At 31.6% G+C, this 12,032-nt stretch overlaps 1 protein-coding gene across 1 annotated transcript; it reads left to right on the top strand.

Annotated features, from left to right (window-relative positions):
- The first annotated feature begins 9,350 nt into the window (after positions 1 to 9,350).
- On the top strand, positions 9,351 to 11,591 carry LOC103496181 (cyclin-D3-1-like). Its single transcript, XM_008457938.3, has 4 exons — positions 9,351 to 10,195; positions 10,301 to 10,502; positions 10,641 to 10,771; positions 10,868 to 11,591. Exons 1-4 carry the CDS (start codon positions 9,698 to 9,700, stop codon positions 11,165 to 11,167), a joined length of 1,131 nt encoding a protein of 376 aa, XP_008456160.1. The 5' UTR covers positions 9,351 to 9,697; the 3' UTR covers positions 11,168 to 11,591.
- The last annotated feature ends 441 nt before the right edge of the window (positions 11,592 to 12,032 follow it).

Raw genomic sequence — 12,032 nt, forward strand, 5'->3', positions numbered from 1 at the left:
ATGGAGGAAGTTATTTGATAACTTCCCTCCATCTCTCTCGGTGGTTTGATAACTTCCCTCCATCTCTCTCGGTGGTTAGATATTCAGAAAATTCAATGTGGTATCTATTTGCTCTTTGTACTTTCTAAATTTTGGACGATCTCTATGTTCCAAAAAGGAAAAGGATTCTCCCTCAAAACTTCTCCGTTACCAAATTACAAAGCTTACAATATTATGTTGATTCTCACTTTAAGAATAAGAAGGAATGCGTGTTGTTATTGAAAGCTTAGAAAAACAGTTCTTAGGTTCTAAAAAAGTTAGTTTCTTCCCCTTTTTTCTGCATGGAATGATGCTTAGGTTTTAGGGCCTTATCACTCCCGCTCTCGGAATTCCATTTCTGAAATTTAATTCGCTGGCTGTTGGGCTCATCCTCCTCCCCTCTCGATTATTCGCGACTGAAGATGTAATTTTCAGTATCACCCTCCTCCCCTCTCGATTCCAATTACCGTTGACAGTCTAGCTGTAGGATTGGGCTGTAAGTCTGTTATTTGTGCTTCCGTGATACGTACATCACAACCTGCTTTGTTTCTTTCCTTGATCACGAAAAAATTACATGAATTATCCACATTTCAGTCAAATGCAGTGTCAATTGTTCTCACTCTTTCATTTCTTAGATGCCATACCAAATTAGATGTGTTGTTGCAATTTTGAAAAATCAATCCTTTTGAAGATATTTGTTTACCATCAAAGCTGAAAGTTGCAACACCTAGAAATTTTCTGCCATGTTTCAATTTCTCCATTTTTTTGTATAACTATGCGCCCTGTACTTTAAGTTTCCAATTCTAGTTTCGATATTTTTCCAAGGAGACTCTCTGTGTTAGGTACATTTTGTGGTTGTCTTCTACGGATTTTCATGGAAGGATGTCATTAATTTGTTGGTGATTGTTTAGTTTGTTTAACAAATCGTAAATGATTATTTCCTTTCATGAAGGTCTGGTCCTTTGTTTTCTGTTATTTGCCTTCCATTAGGTTTATTAGAAGTTCTATTCTAATCAGCCTGACTTCATTTCATGAACTAACAATGTTAAGGGTTGATCAGATTGAGAAGCATAGTAGAAAACCTTAAATAAAACAAATCTTGACGCATTAAGAAAAGCTGGTGCCCATTTTTTCCTCCGCCTAGGGGGTGGAAAAGAAAAGGTAAAGAAAACCAACCTAAACAAAAAGGTTAAGGGGGGGGTCCTCCACAATAGACAATGATCATAGGTAAAATAGTGTCAGGTCAGCCTCCTCCTTTCCCATCAAACTTTGAACGATTTAATACTATGTCCATTTTATGAACCTATTCGAATTTCTTACCTTTTAGTTGAAGATACAATGCTTTAATTAGTAAAAATATTGCTGATCAAATTGGTGGTGTAGGTTGTTCATTATATTGTATGTTGCAAAAAGGAAATGGAACATGTAACAGAAACAAAGTACTATGTTGCATATTTTGTGTGATTATTGCCCTTAGTTAATGTGGATGGATACAACTGCTCTTTTATTTCAATGAACCCCTTTACTAACTGATTTACATCGTATGCATTGATGGATGTTACGGTTGGTTTCTTCCCTTAGATGACTGATCACAGTTGGTTAGTCTCATTTTTGAGTTGGGGTCTTCTATTTGGCTGAGTTTGACCACATTGTATATGTGACCCATCAGTTATCCCATCCCCTGCTTCTTTTAAAATCAGTAATCAATGTTTAACAATTTTATGTTGAGCCAAGTTTCAATATTGAAATTACATAGGTAGTGTGTTAAAGAGCTGAAATATAATCAAATTACTGAGAATTTGAGGGATGTTGGGATGCATGAAAAATTGAGAGCAAAGCATAAATGGAATCTTGAAGCATGAAAATCGTAAAAAAGAGGGTTGGATTAAGAACTGAAAGAACGAAATAAGTTTGGTATTACAGATCGGACCCAAAATACTCGATCCAAATATAGGTTATGGACTATAATACTTTACAAACTCATTCCACCACGATTCACCAAACAACAAAGTGAAGTGAAAAAAGGAAGTAAGATGAGAGATAACTAGTTAAGTTAGGAAACAATTTTATCAAAGTAATTGTTGTCTATTAGAATTGAGTACCCAAGAATGTCACTTTATATGAACATTTACAGCAAGTTTGAAGATGGTGATGGCAGAAATCAAGTTTTTTTCCCTCCCTTTTGAAGGCAATGATGAGCAGGTATTGATGCCATGATAAACAATGTAAGTTGTCTCATTCCATCATCTTGTTGTTTTATTAATTGATGTTTGGCAGTTGAAATCATATGTTAAATGAAGGCTATATAGTCATAGCTTACATTCTTTCTTCTCCATCTTCAACAGAGTAGTTGAAGTTTGTTTCAAATTAGGGGGAGTCAAAAGAAGTCAAGCTCAACCTGTCACTTTCATCTAGTTATTGTGGTCAAGCCCATGTGAGCCATGATTTCAAAAGGTACAAAAGTTTGTTTTTTAACAAAAAAAAAGACAATAATTTGGATGACAACTAATAGAACTATCAATGGCGATCCATCCATTCACTTTAAAGGCTCACCATCCAACAGGAAATGTGGAAAATGAAACACAATCTCCATTTTTAAAAGGGTGGTTGAAGTAACTTTGAAAGCTTTGGCACCTCATTTTGTCAAGGTTTTGATGATATTAAAGAGAAGGGCTTTTGCATTTGTTCAAAAAGAAAATTCTCTTGTATATGATTATGAGAAAACTAGGATTACAATAATGAGATCACACACAAAATAATATAACATGATTGTATGTCGATGGTTAGGTTATGAGGTGTTCTATTTTCTTAGTATAACAATGATCATAGTGTAAGAGCAAACTTATAATCTCTAACAAGGTGTTTTGTTTCTTTGATTAGAAAATTATTTTTGTTCAAATTTAAAGTATATTATCATGCACATTGTATGAGTGTTTTTAATAGCAACCTCTGCTCTTTTGTGGATCTTACTAGGTGCAATTTAAAACAAAGAACAATGCAAATTGTTGTTGTTGACATCCTATTCGTGAAAATAAAGTTAAGAAAAATACATTTTTTTTAGGAAACAATGATGAGGGTTTGAATTTATGATACTAAGAAAAGGAGTAGTTGTCTTCATTGAGAAGTTATGCTCATTTGGCTGGAAAATTGTTTATTCAAGTCATATTATCACAAGGAAAAACTATCTTTTTATTTTAAAGCCCAATAAAAATAATAATCAATGTCATCCTTGTTAATGGGTGTGTGTATACAAGACTAAATCACAAATAAAATATGAAATTTTGCTATATTTTGTTAAAATTTCCATTTTTGACAATTTTCCATTTTATTATTTATTTAAATAAAAGTAAAGTTTTGTAATTACTAATTAGGTCATGGTCAGTCTCTTAGTCTCAGTCTCCCTCCCGATTTTCCCCTCCATTCTCAAATCTCAACATCGTCGGCATCTACTCACTTCCATTCACAAATCTCAAGTTCCCTCTCAGTCTCCCTCCAATTTTCTCTCACAATCGACGACCATTTGATTCTCTGATTCACGACGATCCTAAACCATCTCAAATTCTCATCCTCTCTATGGCCAGCCATCATCGGAGCCTTCTCATCTTCGATTCTCCCTTTCTACGACCAACCATCTCCTATTCTCCCTCTCATTCTCTTTATAGCCTGCCACATCTCTACAACTTCTCATTTTTAAGGTTTAGCTTAAACTTTAAATCATAATTTTTTTTTGTTCAAATTGGATTATTCTGATGGGTTGCATGAATTAAATTAGATTTTGTTTTAAATTGACCCATGATCTTTCACCATTTTGGTCCTAGAAATGAACTTGAAATCTGCTTTCGCGTGCTTAAATAAGCACAAATTGAAGCAGACCTGAGAAAAATGTTATGCAAGTAGAAAGTGCATATAGTATGCTATATACATATTTATACTTACATTGTTGATATATTTGAACCAAGATTGCTGATTAACACGTCTTTTAGATTTTGAAACTCGGGGCAACTTTACCACGAGTTTTAAAACATTTTCCTTTTGTTTTTCATCCTGGGGCACTTGAGAGAAGGAATCGCAAACCTTTGCTTCTCGACAAGATCGGAAATCTTCCTCTCTTGTGTTGAATAATAAACCCAGGGAAAAAAAAACAATACAACTCGACAACCAAATCCGATTACCAACCCATATTTTAAGTATTGGGTTAGGTTGGGTTGAGAATATAATTTGGGTTATTCGGATTGCCAACCCAACCCAAAAATATGGGTTTCTCCCAATTCAACCTGTTTACATCCATATGTTTTGGTTATATACTTGAATTTTGTCTACTCACTTTTTAGTTGAACTATTGTGACGTAGCAAATAAGTAAATTAATCAATATATAATTAGTATGTCAAATGACTCACCAATATCTTACTGTGAAGATTGGATAAAAATACAATCTAAGGTTTAATATAGTGTATATATATATGTATATGTATATATAATAATAATTTAAATCAATAAATAGAAGAAAAAAAAGTAAAGTTTCATTCCGTCTTGTTTTCTAATAAAAAGAAATAAAGTTAAAAGAGAGAGAGGGAAAAGTTCCAAAAGGGAAAATAAAATATGTTTACAAAAATAGATATATGGGTAAATATACTATCATACATACAACTTAATTTCCTCTTAACTATATAAAACTTTCATCTTGAATCTTTCCATTTTGTATAGAACTAACAACTAATTAACTTCCAAACGTTAGGAATATATTTTTAAATTTTATATTAGAAAGATTAATATCTATTGTATATATAAAAACTTCGATGCGGAGAAATTTTTTTCTCTCCATTATACCATTGAATTTAGTTCTATGTTCCAAATCACTATTTGATTTTATAGTAAATTCATTTTTAATTTTATTTATTTTATAATTATAAAATGCACACCCTCTCACACTACTTTTTAAATTAATTTTACTTAAATTTAGTATAATTAAATTATGCACATCATGAAGAGTTGAATACAAACGGTTTTTTATTTACCCACTACTTTTTTAATTAATTATATTAAGTTCAGTGGAAAGCAAAGAGTTTGGATGTAAATGGTTTTTCATTTACATTTTAAAAATTAGTTACAGAAAATATCTTATCAATTTTAATTAACATATGATTTTAAAGACTTAAAAGTTGAAAAGTTTTTGTAACATTTTTTTTTCTACTATATAAAAGCCTTCCTTGATTTTTTTTCCTACCAACGTTGTTATTGAAAAATTTAGATCCATCCAATGGATTGAGTAATGGGTTAATATTGGTATATCGATCATTTAACAAAAATATTATACATATTGAAATAACAATGGATGATCATGCAAGAAAACGAGTTTTTTTTCCACGAATACCATTAAGCCCACCAAATGACAATGGATATCCATGAAAACAATTCTCATTCATTTATACTTTGCAACGACAATTTACAAAGCACAGGGACAAACAATTCATAATGTTAGAATATATCTTCGTGTGTTTTTTCATGGACAACTTTATGTTGCACTATCTAGAGGAATTTAAGTGAAGACAACAAAAGTTTGGATCAAGTCCATAGGTTATAATAAGTTACTTTTAAATAGTACGAAAAAATATTGTTTATAAAGAAATCTTTTGGTCTTACGTTTAAATTCTTATATTTTAATATAATTATCGTACATCTAATTCTATTATATTTTGAATTTCGTACCTTTAAATTTAGCATAACTTAAATATATACGTGCAATATTTACTATAATTTAAAGCTAGACATTATACGTGTTATACACGTGTTTTTTACTAATATATTATAAATGGTTTTTGAAAATATCTAAGAACAAATTAGGAATAGAAAATAAATTTTAGGTTTGGTAAAAGCATTGGAATTAAAATTGAAGATTCAGAAATTCAAAAACTAAAATTAATTGAGTAAAAGGTGAAATATAGTATTTTTCTTGATTATTTTATCTAATTTTAGAAAAACAAAAAGCATAAAGTATAAAACATAGATAGAGAGAGAGTAGAGAAAGTACAATTGGAAACTCAAATCTCATGGTACTTTCTACTTTGCATAGAGAACTTAATGATTATAACCTCCTAATAATAATCAATCCCTCTCAAACTAAATAATATAAACTTATATTTTTTCCATTTTATTTTATAAATTTCGGAGATTGCAAAATTCATCCAAAGATTTAGAGAATTAATTAAGAAGTATAGTTAAAAAAAAAAAAAAAAAAAAAAAAAAAAAAAGAAAGAAAGAAAGGAGAAATTAAGAAATAAAATAGGAGGGGGAGCAAATAGAGAGAGAAAGAAAGAAGGAGAGCCCCTAAATTGTAAGTCAGTGTTTAGGTTTAAGCAACTTTTATTTATTTATTTTTTATTTTATTTTTAATTTTTGGGTCAAAGGAAAGCATTGTCCTATCTGCACCTTTCCTTTCCTTTGGTTTGGTTTGGTTTGGTTGTCCTTTTTTGTTTTTCCAATCACCGCCTGTTGGACCTTTTCTTTTTTCATTTTATTTTTATTTCTTTTTTACGTTTATACCCCTACAATCTTGGGATCCTGTTTTTTGTCTTTCCATTTTTTATAAATTATATATGCTCTTATCTTTTCATTATAATCCTCATTTGAATCAAGTTTGGTTTTAATCTTTCCACCTTCAACTCTTTTCTTCAACGCTTTTTGTCATTAAATTTATACAGACTTTGTGTATGCTTGTTGTAGTAAAGCAGCTTATTGGTCCTCCAATATACCATTGTCGCATTCAATGTGTTAGCAATTGCAAGAATGAACATAAATCGTAATAGATAATATTTTGAAAGACCAAACACAATGTTTGATAACCCCATTCGAAAATATAACACTTAAATTAGGGAGTGATGTGTATAGGAAATAAGGTATAACAGAATTAAGCAATACTTATTTGTAGTATACGATAAATACAATGACACACAAAAACTCGACTCAGTGAATGTTCACTTAGACTCCCCCTAAGTGTAAGACACCCTCTTAACTGTAATCTTTTCAGTTTTGCTTGTGAATACAACTTCACTAAACAAACTTGGGCTTTGTCTAAGCTAGAAAGTTCATTATCAAATAATGAAGTCATAGGCTCGTCCTAAAATCAAAACAACCTTCTCACAAAGTACTCATCAACAATGACCTGACTCACAACTTAAAGATCGATAATGATAATTTTGAATCACAATGACAACATTTGACCATTGCAAAAATGAAAAGTGTCTAACAAAATGTTTAGAGCAGTAATTCCAACAAGACAACTCATTGCTATTTAAACAAACACATGGAGAAAAAAGGAAAGAAAACCACGCAAGTGCATGATTGTGTACACACACTTTGGAGTTATAGAGCAAACAAATCACAAATGAAAGAGTAGAAAATTGGTAACGTGTAGTTGAAGAGAAGAGAGCAGCGATATGTGTATTTCACAAATGCAATAGATTATCCTTACTAGAACTGTATTAAAACAAAACTAATTCTTTTTTAAAAAAGCAAAACAAATTTGAAAGTTTAAATTAAAACTCGTAAGCAAAGGTAATAATATAATATAAAAGTGAATTGAAAGACCAACTTAGATATAAATATTGTATTTAAAGAATCTCTACTACTTATTTCAAAGACCTAAGTAAAACTTGTATATATTTTAACCTAATACACTCCAAGCTTTAAAAAGATCTACTTGAATTCCCATTACACATTATTTTTTATTCCTATTTATATTAACAAATAGCCTACGACTTGGTGTTAAAGTTGTAATATAATTCAAACCCTAAATGGAAGACGACAAACAACTTTATTGGTAAAATTAGATTGATTAAAATCATAATAATAATAACAATAATAATTTTCTCCTCTATTTCATTCTAAATATTTAATTTAAAAAATAAATCATTTTGAAAAACATTCGATTCCGACCATAAATTAAAATAGTCATGTATATTAAACAATTTTTACTAAAAGAATTCGAATAAAAATGAATTTTTAAAAAATACTGTTTCTCAAGTTAACTCAAACAAACTCTTCACTAACTCTATACAATTTGAATCATAATTCGATTGTTTATGCATGACTCGCTAACTAAAATCAACATATCAGTAATGATTGTTATGCATGTCAAAGGTTAGAAAATCTCATTCACATTCAATTCTTTAGACAAAGAGTCTATTTAAAATAACTTTTTTGGTGTTTAATAAATGTGATCTATATTTTAAAATATTCTTTTAGTTAGGTAGAGAGGGATTTTTTAAACAAACCCAACTCAATCCTATATAATCTAAATTTATTTCCAATCCAATATATTTGTATTTGTATAGAATTACATATTGACTTACTTAGAAAATAATTCATTAGTTCAACTGCATAAAGTTATACGACAAGTCCTTAGGTTTGAAGTTTGATCATCATCAATAGGTTTACATTCTCGTATATGTACTCTTATTAGTTATTGAAGAATTTATATTTTTTGGTCAATACAATCTATTTTTCATCAAAATTTACTTTACAATTATTTAAATTTTAAATAAACTATAAAATACAAAATGACATTATCATCAAATAAATTGAGGTTAAAAGTATAAATCTTGAAATACATGAACTAAATTGAATCATAACTGACATCTCAAGAATAAAATTGCAACATTTTAAAACATAAAAACTAAATCCAAATCAATTTTAAAACTTAAGAACTAACATTTGAAAATAGTGTTAAAAAACAAATGAAAACTAGACTCAAAATTCAGGATAAAAAAATAGCTTTTTCTAAGTTAATCATTCAAGATAGTTGGGGAAACCAACCAAAATTTCTTGAGTGAGTTATTATAGCACACCTCATATTTAGAGCACCAAATATGAGTACAACACTTAATAACCTACAATTAAATATGGTAAATACTATTTCAAACCTTATTTAGTTTGTTATTGTATTTACCATTTTTCATTCATTTCTCTTTTTCTTCTATGCTACAATGTTTATAATATCCAAACAAAAATAGTTTACACTCAACATAAATTATCGTAATCCAAACTAAAATAGTCTACAACTCGAATATCAACTATTACGGTACACCAAACTATTACTAACAAATTCAGAGCTCGAAACACTTCGACCATGATTCAAATCACAATTATAGATTGCAGATGGTAGTATAGACCCACCCTAAAAAACTTTGAAAAAGAAAAATGGAATGTTTTTATAATAAAACCCAAATGAAGAAATGCATAAAGAAAAAGGGCAAAAAAAAGAAGAAAAAAAAAGAAAAAGAGTGGTTTTAAATTTGAAAGTAAAACCCTAGAAAACCTACCTTGTGTATTTGATAGAATACAATGAACAGTGAATACTAAATAGGCAAAATCAAATCAAATGGCATTGCCATTTATTTAGGTTTCTTATGAGGTTGCTTTCATGGGGGTCCGGCTTGGTGTGTGTGCCGTTGCATTTCTGCCCGCCAACGGGACTCACCGAAAGCACAAACATTTCCATTCCCCAATGCTTCATATAAAAACACAATCTCTACCACCAACTCACCGCTCCTCTCTCTTTCTTTTCCCCCTTTCTCTTTCTCTTCTTTCTATCTTCTTCACTGTTTCCACTTCCGGCGGCCATGGACGCCCATTTCAGCTTCCTTTTCCTCTTTTGAGTATTCTTTTCCAAGCTTTCATTCTATGGCAATGCATCGGTACGAACAAGCTGATGATGATGCTCAAACCCATTTGTTTCCACTCGATTCTTTGTTTTGTGAGGAGGAGAAATGGGAGGAAGAGGAAGATGAAGCTGATTTAGAACAAACCCATCACACCCATTTGTTTTCTTTGGGTTTTTTGGAGGAAGATCTCTCTGGGGATGATGAACGCCTTCTCTCCATGTTGTCTAAAGAAACGGAGCAGCTAAAACAGACCAATCTTGAGCTTGAAGCTTTGTTGATGGATCCCTCTGTTTCTGCTGCTCGTTCTTCGGCTGTTCACTGGATGCTCAAAGTTCAATCCCATTATGGCTTCTCAACTCTCACTGCCATTTTGGCTATTGCTTATTTTGACAGATTCCTCTTGAGCTTCCATTTTAGGAGCGACAAGCCATGGATGAACCAACTTGTGGCTGTTACTTGCCTCTCTTTGGCGGCTAAACTGGAGGAGATTCAAGTTCCTTTACTCTTGGACCTTCAAGTATGTTTCGATTATAGCAATGCCATCCATTTGATAATTGAGTTCTAATGTTTTGGATTATTGAGATATGTTCTTGTAAATAACATTTATGTTTTAATATCTCAGGTAGAGGATGCCAAGTATGTATTTGAGGCTAAAACCATTCAGAGAATGGAGCTTCTAGTGCTCTCAACTCTTCAATGGAGGATGCATTTAGTGACTCCATATTCTTTTCTTGATCACATTGTGAAAAGGCTTGGGTTGAAGAACGATCTTCACTTGGAGTTTTTCAGGCGTTCTGAGTACCTTCTCCTTTCTCTACTTTCAGGTTAGAACTTACAAACACCTACATGAATACAAGACTTCGTGCATTGTACATACAAGTGAAGTGGAAAATCATTAAATTTGGTATTTTCTCCCTTGAATTCTCATTTCATGACTTGGAACTTCTCTTGGATTTTATTAGATTCAAGGTTTGTGGGGTATCTTCCATCTGTCTTGGCAACTGCAACAATGATGGAAGTGATAGATCAGATTGAGCCTCATAAGAAATTAGAGCACCAAGATAAGCTTCTGGGTGTCCTCAAAATGAACAAGGTTTGTTAAAAAAAGGAATTTCATTATAAGCTCATTGGTTGGTAGTTTAGCAAATCCCATTCTTTGATCCTAACTTCTTCAACTGCATTTGGACAGGAAAAAGTGCAATGCTGTTACGATCTTGTTGTGGAGCATTCAAAGGCTTATGTCGATGGCTTTTATCATCCTATCAACACCCACAAGCGCAAGCATGAACAACAAGCTCCTGATAGCCCAAATGGCGTGATTGATGCAGGTTTCAGTTCAGACAGCTCCAACGATTCTTGGGCATTCAGAGCAACATCTGTTTGTTCATCTCCTGAACCTTCTTTCAAAAAGAGCAAATCTGAAGAGCCAAAGATGAAGTTTCATTCTCTTAACAGGCCATTTCTTGACATTGTTGGCAGCCCTTCTTGATTCTTAATTTCCTACCTCTTGTTCCCCCTCCAAAGTTCTAGGAAATGATTGTTGTTTATAAATGCTGCACAATTTCTCAGTTTTGTTGCTGAAAGTTGAGGGAACTTTTCTTCCATTGTTATCCAATTGCCCACAAATGCCCTTGGGCTTCCAAGATGCTAAGAATGAAGAGAAGAGCACTCATGGGGGATTTGATTTGATGGGAATTTTCACAAGAACAGAAGTAACCAGAAAAAATGGGCATTGGAGAAGACAAAACAAAAACAAAAACAAAAAAAGTATGCAGTCTGTCTTTCTTCTCTCTAAAACTGTATACATTTCTGCCCTTCCCATCCTGCTTGATTTCAAATCAGATGACTTTTCTTTATGTTTTGGACAAAACTCATATATTATTATTAAATAAAAGCACACCATTTCTTGTTCATCAGTGTTTTGACTTTATATTTTTCATTTTTGTTAATAATTTGAATATGATGCCTGGCTGCTTCACTATTTACATCAAATGATATCCTGATGGAAGCTTTGGTTATCTGAAAGCCAGTTTCAGTGATTATCATTCCTTGAACTTGGATATTATCTTTGTTACATTACCAATTTAAGATTCAATTAGTGGTTCAATTAAGGGAAAATTGAACTGACCCACATGTTGTTTCCTGGGAAATGGGTAATAGCTTGAAACTGGCTGTGTTGAGTGAGCCAAGGATGTTTTGTCTTTTGGAAAATGGTGTTTGTTTCAATGGATTGGACCTGTCTGATCTTTTCTGAAACAATCTTGTTAAAGTTGCATCAACTTTTCTTTAGGTTGTGTGTATTTTCTTTTCATAATGACAGTAATTTTGAACCATTCAATTCAAATCTGATTTTT

The sequence above is a fragment of the Cucumis melo genome, chromosome 6 (genome assembly GCF_025177605.1).
Source record: "Cucumis melo cultivar AY chromosome 6, USDA_Cmelo_AY_1.0, whole genome shotgun sequence".
NCBI classification, from domain to species: domain Eukaryota; kingdom Viridiplantae; phylum Streptophyta; class Magnoliopsida; order Cucurbitales; family Cucurbitaceae; genus Cucumis; species Cucumis melo.